The 15,084-nt window shown below is 38.5% G+C and overlaps 1 protein-coding gene across 2 annotated transcripts in view; it reads left to right on the top strand.

The window, feature by feature from the left end:
- PCSK5 (proprotein convertase subtilisin/kexin type 5) overlaps window positions 1-15,084 on the top strand; it is a 265,069-nt gene that overhangs the window by 174,735 nt on the left and 75,250 nt on the right. For both annotated transcript variants that reach the window (XM_038169846.2, XM_038169847.2), the window contains exons 11-13: window positions 478-595; window positions 1,663-1,851; window positions 10,096-10,232. In XM_038169846.2, the coding sequence (XP_038025774.1) occupies window positions 478-595; window positions 1,663-1,851; window positions 10,096-10,232 (444 nt within the window). The remainder of the gene's footprint in view (window positions 1-477; window positions 596-1,662; window positions 1,852-10,095; window positions 10,233-15,084) is intronic.

Below are 15,084 nucleotides of genomic sequence, written 5' to 3'. Positions count from 1 at the left end.
CAAGAAAGTTAAGAGCGTACCACATCTATAAAAGTCAGTCTGATCCTTCTTAATTACATTGTCTCAGTTATCTTCAATATTTACGTGCATGCATGTGCTTGCTATTTGAGTAACAAAAATAGCTCTCCTCACCTTCTTTCCTCCTTTCAGCATTACATTATATAAGAGATCTGGGCTGAATTATGGCACATGGGTAACAAACGATCCAAGGCACTTATACTGCCTGGCATTCTGTGGTTCTTGTCCATGCTTTGTGCTGATCATCTGTTGTCTTTCTAATAAAGCAGTGAACAGATTCAGTGAACAAATTAGACAGTCATTATTTTTCCAGGCCAGGAGATTTTTGAGCTTTCTGTGAAGGCAAGGGATAGGTGGTAAAGAAGCAGTTCCTTTTAGGATCTGACTCTCTGGAATCAGCCTATGATGAAAATCAAGATTTTATGCTATAGATGCAACTGTTCTGTTTGTGTCTTGCAGTGAGCCACCTCTATGGATTTGGACTGATGGATGCTGAAGCAATGGTGATAGAGGCAGAAAAGTGGACAACGGTCCCTCCACAGCATGTGTGCGTGGAGAACACAGATCGGCAAATCAAGTAATACCCGCTGCCAAAACTCTTGCTGGCATAAACTTGTGGAAAGAAATTGGGTATAATTTACCCCTCCCTTGCATTGTGTTTAATGTATCATTTTGAAAGCTACACTGGGGATCTCTGTCACCTTCACAGGTCTCAGGTCATTTGTCTATAAAGGTTGTTCCCCATAGTAATTGGAAAAAAGGCCATAGTTTAAAGAATGCCCCAGAAGTTGAAGGTACAAAACAAGCCAGGTTGGATGTTGATGAATACTGGTATAGAAGTATAAGAATGTCTAAGAAGAAGAATGTCCAATCAAGTGCACTGCAGTCAGATGAGTACAAACTTATCAGTTGGGGGTCTGACAAGTAAATACTCTTGTCATTAAAACCTTACATGATAGTATCTCTCTCAATCAGTCTCAAGAGAGCCTGTCTAAAGGCTAAGACTAAATTGCTCTCTGCTTGCTAGGATAGGTTTTCCACAGAACCAGGCTTAAGAGCAAAGTTCTGTAAGTGCACTCTGTGACTACAGAGAGAGCATCAGACACAAGACACGTTTCCAAAGCATTAAGGTCATTGTGGATACTTTTTGTTTGACAAATATACATGACAACCTTGACCCATAACTAATATAGTCTGCAAGGACACTGTGCCAATTTAAACCAGCTGAGTCTGATGCTGGTTGCCCACTGTTTGCTACAGTTAACATGTAATACTTGCTATTACGTAAGCAAGGACTATGGCTATGCCAGGCATTTCCTGGGGCTTAACAAGCAGCTGTGATCCCATGACAATCCCAACAACTCTCAGCTGGCCACTAATCCTCAAAAATGCTCTGTCCCAAAGGCTTATTCCTTTTACAGGTTTTTTACAATCCTCTTTTAACATGAGGGCATATCAGCATAGCCCTTAACAGAAAGCCGGGCAGTTGCCAGGAGCTGCAGTAAAATTACACTGTGGTGTGTTTCTGTTGGGAAATAAGTGTTAAAACTAAAGACATTCACTACTCTGCAAAAGTGATTGGGTTGTCTTATTCTACAGAATAAGCAAGAAATGCTGATGTTGTTTTATATGCTTACATTATAGAACAATACGACCCGACAGCGTTGTCCGTTCAATTTACAAAGCCACTGGCTGTTCAGATAATCCTAACCACCATGTGATCTACTTGGAGCACGTTGTTGTGCGCATCACCATTACTCACCCTCGACGTGGAGACTTGGCAATTTACCTAACCTCTCCTTCCGGAACTAGGTCACAGCTCTTGGCCAACAGGTACAGTATGACAACGCAACTTCACAGTCCAGTCAGCATGCAGAGCCTGCACTGAGACTGCAGCATCAGCAAAGAATAGTCAAGCCATTACCATAGGATTGCTGACAGACACAGGGTAATCATTTTTTTCAGAGAACGATGGAGAAAATGAAGTGCAAATGAACTCATATATGTAAACCTCTGTCTTTATTAATAGATGAGTAAGCTGTAAATCTGCTGAAGATCATAATCTTTTAAAAAAAAGATTTGTCTATTTTCATACCCTTGTGTGGCTTACCAATTATTTAATGGCTGGAAATTTTGAAGAAAATAGTAACAGGCTTAGTGTTACAGAAGGAAACTGAAGCTGAATGGATGTGTGCTTCTACTATACTTTTGGCACTTATTATTCATTTCTCTCTTTTCTCATCCTTTCTTCACTAGTAATAAAAATCAGACAGAATGGTAATTTTCTACTCCTATTTTCCTTAAGCTTTGTGAACACAGCTATGACTCCTGGCATCACCAATTTCTTCAGGACTTTTAATAAATAGGAGTTTTCCAGCTTTCAAGACTGCCCCACATTCATATCTATATCATCCCAGCCAAATTTGCCGATACAGTGACTATCGAGCTCTGGAGAACTGCATGTCTTCCTGACCCTCAGTTGTAAAATGACCTATTTCTTGAGAGGAAGGAGCTATTTTTCAGACAGGTGGAGCTCAAACTGATTTGGTTCTGACAAAGATATAAACCCACATTTTCATTAGAGATGAGGTTAATTTAAAAGAAAAGATTCACTGAAAATATTCTTCAAACTATAGTCATAAATGTACCAAATAGAGAGCAAGTTGTGCCAGAATTTTGGGGCACTCAAGAATAACTTCTGTGTTTCGTTATGAGTGCCATCAGTGCCTTGCTGATAAAACATGAGCATAAATATCTATGTATCTCTCTGCTACCCTGAACAAAAAACCTTGCCTTTTACTAACTGTGCCAAGGCAGACTTCTACCCTCAAAACAGTTATGAATCTGGCTTTTGTTTTTTCTTTGAATAAATTCCTCTTTAGTTTTCTATTCCATTTTTTATGCAACCATTCTTCCATGCTTCAAAATGAGAAAGTCTAAAACTCCTCCACCTAGGTATCCAAACAAAACAATCTTGTGTAAACCCAGTGGTCTTAACACAGCTAACTTTTGGCTCTAGACATTCATGTCTTGCAGTTGACTCACAGCAAGTGGGAGATAAAGACATTCCAGTATTCACAGTTCACCTCTGGTGATGACTGGTATGTGGAATAGGTACAAAGTCTAATTCACTCTCTTTGTAACCTTAGAAAGTAATTTTTCTTTACCTGTGGTAGAAAGATGCAAAGGTATTTATTAAAATACAGTGATGTTCAGCTGTTTCTTACACTAAACTATCAGAAGGCTAACCAGAAAACGAAGAAACCTGAAAGACCTTTTAGTGTTTTGCCATTTTGCAAAAATGAATTGTTAATGACTTGTACTGTCACACCAGAAATTCCTTTCCCATGCAAGATTCAGATGTATACTGACTTGTCAGTCACATATGGATGAAACAAACTCACAGCTCTGGGGTAATAATATTAAGGAATAAAGGCGTTTTGAAAACTCTAGGTCTGAAATACCTGGAGACTTCAAAAAAACCTTTCTTATGGTGAAATGGAAGAGTTGTTATTTGCTAACATAAGAACGCATTTAATTTTGAGACATTTGATTATTAAAGTATTTATCACGAGGACATCAGAATAGCCAAGTACAGGTAGCATGCAGAGATGCATTGGCAGAAGGCAGTCTGGTGGGCTTTATTCTATAGGCAAAGGTCCCAGAGGCTGCTGTACATTGCTACTACCTGACTGAGACACTTTTCTCAGACGTACAAGACCTTTTAATGCACATGTACATGATTAATAGCAGCAATACCAGCTGTTTTTACTGAACCCAGGAAAAACCTCATTGCTTTACCATTACTCATCTGGGTTTAATTTGAAACAGTTTGCTGGTAAAATGTCTTAAAGTGCAAAAGGTATATTTTACATATGTGCACTTCTTCTGCACCAATTCTGGGAGAAGAGTCATTGAGTAGTTTCTGGTGCATTGACGAGCAGGTCCCTCAAGGCAATATCTGGCTTTTTTTTTCTGCATATTTTATCCTTAATGTTGGCATCCCCTGAAATGACTTCAGTAAGAAAACTTGTTAGTCAGAGGCGATGTGGATTCCTTCGCAGGCATTTGGTGGATTACACTGTCACTGGCTTGAGCCTCATGTGCATTCTTCAAAAACTGCATTACAGGGAACATCTGCTTTGTTGTTTGGAAAGTACTAAACATGATTACATTGGATGTACTGCAACAGAGCAAAATACAGGCTTGGAAAGTGCTGGCTGCTGTGAGGATGAGGCTACAGTTAAGTCCAAAGGGGAACAGTATCCCCTTTCTGAAAACAATTGGCCATTGGATTTGGCAGCATTGTTTTCTGAGTGTTTTTGAGACATGCTAAGATCAGTACAAACAGACACTCAGTACAAGGGGCCATGGAGGAGAAGCTAAATACAAAAAGGGCAGAAGAAGCAAACTTGGGGCTCATTTGTCTCCCAGTGAAGTTTCGGTTTGTTTAATTCCTGCCCTTTAAATTTAAAGCAGCTGTTGCCATTCGAACTGCGTAACTGAAATTTTTTAGCCACGTGGTGGCAACTTTCCAGGCCACTAGCTTCCTATGCTTATATGGCACTGACATTAATAATACCTCTGTTCAACAACAAAGGGAAGTATTTTCATGACCATCTTTTTCCTATAATGAAACTTAGATAATCAGTAAATTTTAATAATACCCCTCTCTGCAGAAATCTCTTAGATCAAAAGTGAGGTATTCTTGTCTAATCTTGCTTGCTAGATCACTCCATAAAAAATCTTGGTGAACAGAAGTAGCGGAAACCTTTCTTTATAGGAGGACATTTTGATTTCTGGACCAGCCCATCTTATATCTTACATCTGAAGTTTACACATTATACCCTAATAACAAAAACAACATTTTATGCATTCAAATATGAAGAAAAGGGTAGGGTCAACCTTCATACTGAGTCTTACTGTTAGAGTAACTGAAAATGACATGCTGGTGATATTAAATCCAGGATGAGCAATCAATAATCCTGTCCTTTGTACAATGTCTACAGGGTGAAGCAGTTCTCAGAAAACTGTCTTGCAACTCTTACACCCTATATTTTACTTCATTCAGGTTGTCTACGTCTTTTATCTTAGTTTAGTTTTGATTTGACATCCTACTACCTTTCTACCACCCATTCTTCGAACTCCTGCAATTGCAACATCAATTCATCTGAAAAAATATTAGAATGCTTCTTCTGTTATACCCTGTCAGTGTTAGCATTATATAGGTTAAAGAGCTCTGGGAATACTAGAGACCCAACACCAATATTTTATTTAAAAAAAATAAAGCTTCTTTTTGTACCAAAGAGGAAAATTACTGTTGATTTGTCCACCTCGGCAAGAACAAGTAATGGGGTTAAATGTGCAAAGCAGTACATGAATGCATCTAAGTGACACTATCCTCTGTGTAAGTCTAATATCCATCCTGGAACATGCTCAAATATAATCGTGGAAGAAAAATTAAGTGCAAATATATCTGAGATTTAGAATGACACTTGCCTTTCTTTCAGACTGAGAGTAGTAAAGAATTAGTCAGACGGTTCTTCAGATTAGGTATATATTAGCTTGTAGAATTCAGTATTTCTAGTTCAGTTATAGCAGAAAATTGGAATCCATAATTAAAATTTTGAAATAATTTGCTGTAGTAGAAGTGGAATTGAGGACAAATGAGTGAGCACATACTTAGGATCCAGATAAATGCCTTACCTTTTGAGTTTTGTATTAAATGAAGAAGAGAAACTGTGTAAAATATACAAGAGGATGAATGCCTAGGGTTTATGCATTTGCACCCGCTACTATGGTGAGAAAAAATGAATCTTTTCCTACCTATACAAAAACTAGACCAACCTCAATCTTGCTATAATAGCACTTATTGCACTGAGTTTCACTTGGATAAATTGGATTGTGCAATGGAGAGTCAGTCTATACTGATGCCCTTACCCTAATCATTTATCCCTTTCAACCTACCTGACACATCAGGATAGGAAAAGTCCATATAAGGAACCAAGTTCACTCATGCTCTTGAATTAGCATTCCTGCTCACTCTATTTAGAGTGAGGTTTCTGAAGATTTATGTATTAATAGGAAAGCACACACAGCTTTTTAGAAGACATCTATAAGCATCAGGTACACAGCTGTCTGGGTAGTACAGCGTATGGAGCTCAGCAGCATGACAGGTCTTTAGGTCATAACAGAGCACTTCATGATGATATGTGCAGTCCCTGGGGACAAGCTCTCCATAATTAAAGATGATGGCTGCTGTTCTCTCCAGCATCTCAGATGGCAGACATCATACCCTGTTGCTGATACTACTCTTTTACAAACAAGTTCTTCATGACAGCTCAGACAGAGAACTCCATTGCTTCAAAAAAAAATAACTGCAATAACAAAACTTGAAGTGTAAATTTAAGAAAAAAATGAATATGTTTTAAATAAATCTTTTGATCTCTTATCCAAAAGTTTTAAGTGAGCATCCCCAACATATGTAGGTGAGAAAGCTTCTGAGGTGCCTGTGTGCCCTCTGACCATTTCTTTTTTATTTTCCTGAATAATTAAATTCAGGTGGGCAGTACCACCTGACTGGCTTTGGTTAAGTCAGTTTGAGCTGCCTGCAGTTCTTCAGGGGTTATATGTCCCAGGGGACAGGTGGTTGAACCATGTGGAGAAGAGCTAGTTCAAGAAGAATAGTTGACCAAAGCCTTTGCAGGTGCACAGCTCAGGAATATGCTCTGTACATTTTTCAAGATACTAACTCACTTTAAATGTTGTGGCCAATTAGACCAGTAGGCAAGGACCGTTGCCTGTCACGCTGCCAATTTAGTAGGCTGGAGCCCATCATAAACACAGGCTGCTGTTACAGAGAAGAAAATAGCTTTATTTTGCCAGCTACTCTACTGTTCGCAACCCCAGCCATCAGCCAGTGCAGGGTATATGTCTCCTGGCTCTCCTTCTGGTAAGTTGAATATGCATAGCATGGCTGTCAGTCACCATCTGCAGCTGTACATCCTGGGATCAGAAGAAGATCTAGATAATAAAAAGAGACTCTTCTATACATTTTCTACTTTCTGTGCATTTGGGAGATTAGAGATTCTTTGCTAAGTAACTGAAACACTTTTTTTTTTTTACTTTTTTTTTTTTTAATGCTAATAGGCTTGAGAGACTAGCTGTGTGTTCCTGATTGTGGAATCTCCTAAAAGTGGCTAATTGTCCCCCATTATGTCTAAAATTTAATTACAGATGAATATTTCTGGTTGAAGTTATATTCTTAAGCAGAAAGGTAATGCAATTTCTAGGCTGAGCTTGTGGTACTAGAAGAGTTCAAGACTCTTAAATTTATTTTAAGGAAACAAGTATTTTACTCTACACTCTGTAAAATATACGTTCTCATATAGACCTACTCATAGTGTGTAATGAGTATGTCAAAAAATTCCTCAGAGGCAAGAGTCATTATCTTTAAATGCAATGCTATTTACCATATGCAGTAGCCCAAAATTAGTTTCTCTGGATATAAACAGTCATGTAATCACAACCACACTAACTTGAATGTGCTCTAGTGAGAAAAGTCACCTGGGCATAACATATCTGTTCTGTTGTGGTTATGTTAACAAGTAAGTTATGAAGAATCAAATGCTGTCACCCACTTTGGTCCTTAAAAGCATGTTTGTTACATACATGTGTGGATATTGCAGACATGAACATGGTGATAAAAATTATTGGATTATTCCAAGTGTCCTGATTAACTAAAATTCTTAATCTACAATAACCAGGAATAGATAAATAACAATTAATCAAACGATGTACTAAAAATTTACTAGTCCATAAGAAGCTATGTATACATGCAAGTCTGTCCTTACTATGAATTCTGACTTGCCATCAATCTGACAAATAACAGTTAAAATCAATTACCCATCTGGATTGGCTTCAGGCTCCTTAAAAGATGTTATTCAATATATATTTCTTTTTGGATAAGAAAAAATAAACCTGAACTTTTTTTTTTTTTTTAATTATTTAAATCATTTTATCATTTAACGCCACTGAAAGGAAAATTCAGGATCTTTTATTTGAGAGTTTAGTGCATAAGCAGAGTGACACAAAAATACTTGAATCATTGAGTTTACACAACTTGCACTTGCAGATAGCCTCAGAATCACTACCTTTCTACGTTGTTATCTATTTTTTTGACCTGTCTGTTGCTTATTGTCTCATTTACAGACTTATTTTTAGAAATAAAACTCATACATTAAAAGTTTAAACCTTCATAAAATTCAAATCTTTCCCAAAAAAAGGTTAGGGAAGTATTCTTTCCAAAATCTAGTCCACTGTCTATGAAATAATGTTACTGTTTTTCCCTGTTTCCATGTATGGAGACGTGAAAGCTTACAGTTTCAGCCATAGCATATTTTAGGTAGAAGTGTTTTTTATACATTAGATGAAGTCATAAGGTATTTTTGTCTCTTTCTCTCTGAATGACTTAAAAGAGTGATGCAATCTGATAGTATTTTAAAATATTAAAAGTTGGCATACAGACAACTTTAAACACAAAATAATATGGGAAGTATTGAACTAATTACAGTAAAAAGTGTTTCTATATGTGTGAATGGAAGTTAAATGAATATAGAATTTACAGTATAATTGTGCAGTAGTTACACAATGCTATATATACATATATATATTGAATATATATATATACATATATATATTGAAGTGAGCAGTGGAAATTTGTCCTCATGCTTTTGACAGACCAAAGTTTTCAGCTAGAAGCAAAGTATTTTATTCATATCCCGTCCGAATGCTTTTACAAGAGCTTGATGCATACAGTGCTACAAAAGTATTTTACTTTCCCAATGTTTGTCTGCTGAACTTCACAGCCTTCTAGAACAACTAAAGTTTGAAAATTACTTATAAAATAACAATAAAGAGACAAGTGAGTGTAAAATATCCTATTATATTTATAGTCTAATGCTAGGTATTTCTGTATCCTATGGAAAAGGTTTTAAATCCCCTGTATTTTCTACCATAGATATCATTTTAAATGATAAATATTTAAACATTGCTGTCAGCAGTGAAATTTCCACATTTTAAGGCCATGGTAAAATAGTGACAACTGCATATGCATAAATATATATGCATATACATACATATTTATTTCAAAGGTGAGCTGTGACATTTTAATAAATGCAACAGCTTTGATTATAGCTCCCATCAATAGCTCTGGGGTACCAAGCAGACATACTGTGAGTACGGAATAAAAGTGTAAATTCTCTTGTCTTTCCAAAGCTCTAGTAATAAATTCCAGTTTTAGGCAATAAAATGGCTGCCCAGTCCTCCTTCTCCTTCCCCCTCCAGATCAGTATCACATAGCAGCTTCTGAGCTGGGCCCCTGTATTAGGAAGTATTGTAATCCAGGCCTGAGCTCCACCCCAAGACCTAAGTAATTAAAATATAACCATGTTTTTACATGAAACCATCAACTCTCAGTTTTACCCAAACTCCATCCTGTCAAGTGTTTGGTAATAGATTTGAGAGGTTTTGAGGTTTGAGTCCAATGTCTCCATTACATTTGATTTCCTCACGAGCAGTTGCATGTATTGAATTGCTAATTTGTCTTGTTCACTCAATAGTTTTTATTTTTGTATTAGTTTTTATTTTTATATTTGTTATTGTTTTTAAATCCTTTTTAAGTATTCCAAACCAAAGCCAAAAAAGAATGTTACAGAAATTTTGCAACTTATAAGTTGTTTATATTTATGTCATGCTGTTAAAGCAATGAATATGCACTTTTCCCAATAGATATGCATCCTATTAAATCACATTAGTGATTTTTTTTTAATTTTTTTTTTGTAGTGAATTCTCCTTCCATTCTCTTTCATACTATCTCCTTACAGAATCTCCTCCACTGAAACAATAAGGAAACTCTTGAATGTACTTGAACTATCTGTGAGAAAACCATCATGTGTAACGTTAAGTAAAGACACAGATAAATGAGTGGGCTAATTAGCATATAATTCAAGAATTTGCATATTGGGGCCTAGCACCACAAATAAAATGGTTCACTTAAAATAATATGATTTATTGTAGGCTATTTGATCATTCCATGGAAGGATTCAAAAACTGGGAGTTTATGACTACTCATTGCTGGAGTGAAAAAGCAGCAGGTGACTGGATCTTGGAAATCTGTGACACTCCATCTCAGCTGAGAAATTTCAAGACCCCAGGTATGACTGTAGTCTTTATTTGAGCTCAGTGAACTTAGAGGAATGTTTTCAGTTTCTAATACTGTCTCGACTGCTTTGCGCCTTTTATTTACATCTGTAACATCTGACTATATAAAGACAAGTGTGAAAGCAGAGCTGTGAAGAGAATTATTCTTAATTTATTAGTGTACTCTTCATTTTTATGTTGCTGTTTTTTGCCACTTAAGACATGATTTTCTTATATTCTGAACTTTCTTGTAGTGTCCATAGAGAATTTCATCTTCTCAATGGTAAAATGCCCTCTTTTTTGCGTTCAGACATGTTGCCTCAAAGTATAAAAAGATAGTTTGAACATTTAGAGCTAGATCATACCAGTTATGAATTCTGCAAGCAGAGAATGACTCCTGTACCAGCTGAAATGTTACAAGAGTCAGTGTTTTAAAGAAAACCAAAACTCTACTAGTCACAGTTTTCAATTAAAAACAAACAAACAAAACAAAACAAAAAAAAAAAAAACCTGCATGAAATTGCAAGTATCAGGTTTGAAAGAAGTTACAGTATTGTGTAGTGTGATTTTTTTTAACACTACAGGCATTCTTATTTTAATTTCCACTGCACTGGTCAGTTTCATTCACATATTTCAGTAGAAGCACTTTGAAAGAAATAGAGATTAAGGGAAGAGCTTTCAAAGAGACCCAAGTGAGTAAATGATTATTTCTGTTTGCTGGTTTTGAGAGATGAGTATTTACTTCCATTTGCACCAACTGAAAATTTCAACCTTAAAACCATTCTGAAAGAGATATGTTATATGTAGACAAAAATTGCAGTGTTTATGCATGATACTGAGCATAGTTCTTTTAGAAACGCACATCAAAGTAGGTGGAAAGCCTTTCATAAAAACAATCAAAGGGGAAATATCGCTTAAGCAAGTAATGTAGATTAAAACATATGTTAGAGAGATAAATATGACTAATGTATTGGAATTTATTTCCCCTCAATCTACATTTACACTTATTCCAATTGGGCAGCATGTAAGAATGTAATCATATTGCACTGGAAGTGACAAATTCTGCTCTGAAGTATTATATATAGGACTACAATGACATGAGCAATAGAATTAGTTTATAATTCAGTGAACTACAAGGTACATCGCAGCGATGTAAATTCAAAAAGCATTCAGGATTTTCTAATAGATTTGAATTCTGAATTTTAGGACATATATGTTAACTTAAAGTACTTGAAGCCATGGAAAAATATTTTGGTATATACAAATAAAGAAACATTGACTAAAATGTGAACTGAAGTGCTTAAAAGCTCTTTAAAATAAGAAAGACTGGTGTGATGGGACACATACATACATATATTTGCCTTTTCTAAAAGAATGCTAATTGTGACGATTCTGCTTTGTCCAAAAAAATGCCCATTAATTTTTCTGCAACCAGAAAAGTAGATGGAATATACTTTCTTGGCTGAAGTTTGGTATGTTGAATTGCTCAGACTGAACTGAAGGCTATGTGCAGTTCAATTATTCAAGGTAAACATACCTCTCAGAGGAGTTAGCAGTGCTGGGAGGGCAGCTTGTTCAGGCTCTCCTGCAGCTTAGAAACTCAGTAGAACTATTTCCACTGTGACTTAGAGCAAGCCAGGGCACTGGTGGAATTATAATGTAGAAACATGATGTTGTCCAGTCTCCTTCCTATTCCAAGTGGAACATAGGCCAAACTTAACTGGGTTTGTACAGTTTTCTTTGTACAAAAGTAAACCTCATTTCAATATGATGACAAAATAGAAATGCTGATTTTCTACCTTTAAAAATTCTAACACAGATCATTCTCACCCAACTCCAGTTGAAATCAATGGAATTGAATGAGAATGTTGGTTCTTTGGTTCTGCTCTTCATTAACTGAATTGTATTCTGTTAAATAAAGCAGATAGATAGGCAATCTCTGCTTTTTAAAAAAAGTCTCTCTGTTTATCTGGCCACCAAATCAAATTCTTTTATTGCCTAAATTGTCTGCATAATCTGAATTTTTCCAAGATGCTAAACCAGCAGTCATAACCCAATTTTTGTAAAACCTGGTATGTAATACAAGCCACATATGTCCCTACTGAATACCAGGATAATCAGTGTTATTTTCAAAATAGCTGAGCAGCAAACAACTTCTTATTAGTCTGTGATAACTGTAACATGGCCAGTATCATCTAAATATCAGTTGTATACTCAAGAGATTAACTTATAAGCCCATCATTTTGAAATTCCAATTGTCATCCTCTAGAGATCTGAAAGGAAATAACATTGTCAGTACTTCAATATTCACTGAATTTTATATGCACTGACCATTTCTCACCACGGCTTTACAGTGGTGAAAAGTTCTTAGGAAAGTGGCATTAATCAAACAAGAAAATGCAGAGCAAAGTTTCCCGTACACTAAAAGGGGTACTCATTAAAGGGGTATTTGGGAAAGTAGGTACAGACTACATAGAACAGAAATATACCAAGGTTACATAGTCACAGAACATTTGAGATGGGAAGGGACCTCTGGAGATACCTGGTCCAAGCACCCTGCCAGGGTCACACAGAGCACATTTCACATTGTGGGTTTTGACTGTCTCCAGAGAAGGAGACTCCACAGCCTCTCTGGGCAACCTGTGCCAGTGCTCTGTCACCATCACCATAAGTAAAGAAGTGCCCCCTCATATTCAATTATTTTTCAATTACTCAATTATTTTTTCATACTCAATTATTTTTCAACGATCCTGGGAATCTGGAGAGGTCCCGGTAGACTGGAAGCTGGCAAATGTTGTGCCAATTTTCAAGAAGGGTCAGAAAGAAGACCCTAGCAATTACAGGCCTGTCAGTCTCACGTCAGTGCCTGGTAAAATCATGGAGAAGATGGTTCTTGAACTTATTGAGGCGCACCTGGGGGACAAAGCAGTCATTGGTCCCAGCCAGCATGGGTTTGTGAAGGGCAGGTCCTGCCTAACTAACCTGATTTCCTTTTATGATAAGATCACCCGTATGGTGGACCAAGGGAAACCAGCTGATGTGATTTTTTTTGGACTTCAGCAAGGCTTTTGACACGGTTTCCCATAGGATCCTACTGGACAAAATGTCCACCATACAGCTAAATAAAAACATCATACGATGGGTGAGCAATTGGCTAACGGGCAGGGCCCAAAGGGTTATGGTAAATGGGGCTGCGTCAGGCTGGCGGGTGGTCACCAGTGGGGTCCCTCAAGGCTCCATTTTAGGGCCGGTACTTTTCAATATTTTTATAAACGATCTGGATGTAGGAATAGAAGGTATTTTGAGCAAGTTTGCTGATGACACCAAACTTGGAGGAGTTGTGGACTCTGTTGAGGGTGGAAAGGCCTTGCAGAGGGATCTGGATAGGTTGGAGAGCTGGGCGATCACCAACCACATGAAGTTCAATAAGAGCAAGTGCCGGGTCCTGCACCTGGGACGGGGAAACCCTGGCTGCACGTACAGACTGGGCGATGAGACGCTGGAGAGCAGCCTAGAAGAGAGGGATCTGGGGGTCGTGGTAGACAACAAGTTGAATATGAGCCAGCAGTGTGCCCTGGCAGCCAGGAGGGCCAACCGTGTCCTGGGGTGCATCAAGCACGGCATCGCTAGTAGGTCAAGGGAGGTGATTGTCCCGCTCTACTCTGCGCTGGTGCGGCCTCACCTCGAGTACTGTGTGCAGTTCTGGGCACCACAGTATAAAAAGGACATGAAACTGTTGGAGAGTGTCCAGAGGAGGGCTACGAAGATGGTGAAAGGCCTGGAGGGGAAGACGTACGAGGAACGGCTGAGGGCACTGGGCCTGTTCAGCCTGGAGAAGAGGAGGCTGAGGGGAGACCTCATCACAGTCTACAACTTCCTCGTAAGGGGGTGTCGAGAGGCAGGAGACCTTTTCTCCATTAACACCAGCGACAGGACCCGCGGGAACGGGGTTAAGCTGAGGCAGGGGAAATTTAGGCTTGACATCAGGAGGGGGTTCTTCACAGAGAGGGTGGTTGCACACTGGAACAGGCTCCCCAGGGAAGTGGTCACTGCACCGAGCCTGTCTGAATTTAAGAAGAGATTGGACTGTGCACTTAGTCACATGGTCTGAACTTTTGGGTAGGCCTGTGCGGTGTCAAGAGTTGGACTTGATGATCCTTAAGGGTCCCTTCCAACTCAGGATATTCTATGATTCAGATGGAATTTCTTGTGTTTCGGTCTGTGCCTGTTGCCTCTTGTCACCAGGCATTACTGAAAAGAGGCTGGGCTCATCTTCTTGACACCTTCCCTTCAGATATTTATACAGAAGATTCCCTCTCAGACTTCTCCAGGGTAAACAGGCCCAGCTCTCTCAGCCTCTCCTCATATGACAGATGCTCCAGTCCCTTCATCATTTTTGTAGCCCTCTGCTGGACTCTCTGCAGTATGTCCAGTATGGCTCTGGGGAGTCCAGAACTGGACACAGCACTCCAAGAGACCCTCTACACAGGACTGAGTAGAGGGGCAGTATCGCTTCCCTTGACTCGCTGGCAACACTCTTCCAAGTGCACCCCAAGATACCATTGGCCTTATTCATTGACCATGAGGGCCCATTACTGACTCACGGTCAGCTTGCTGTCCACAAGGACTCCCAGGTCCCTTTCTGCAGAGCTGCTCTCCAGCAGTTCAGACCCCAGCCTGTGGTGGTGCTTGGGGTTATTCCTGCTGAGGTGCGGGACCCTGAAATTGCCTTTGTTGAACTTCATGAGGTTCCTCTTTGCCCAACTCTCTAGTCTGTCCAGGTCCCTCAAATGGCAGTACAGCCCAGCACAGTTTTTTTATTTTCAGTCTGTTTGAATTTGATAAAGGACATCTATTACTCAGCTA

This window comes from Anas platyrhynchos, chromosome Z, assembly GCF_047663525.1.
Source record: "Anas platyrhynchos isolate ZD024472 breed Pekin duck chromosome Z, IASCAAS_PekinDuck_T2T, whole genome shotgun sequence".
Lineage (NCBI taxonomy): Eukaryota > Metazoa > Chordata > Aves > Anseriformes > Anatidae > Anas > Anas platyrhynchos.
Note: the sequence above shows the minus strand (reverse complement) of the source record. Positions and strands in the feature narration are given on the sequence as shown.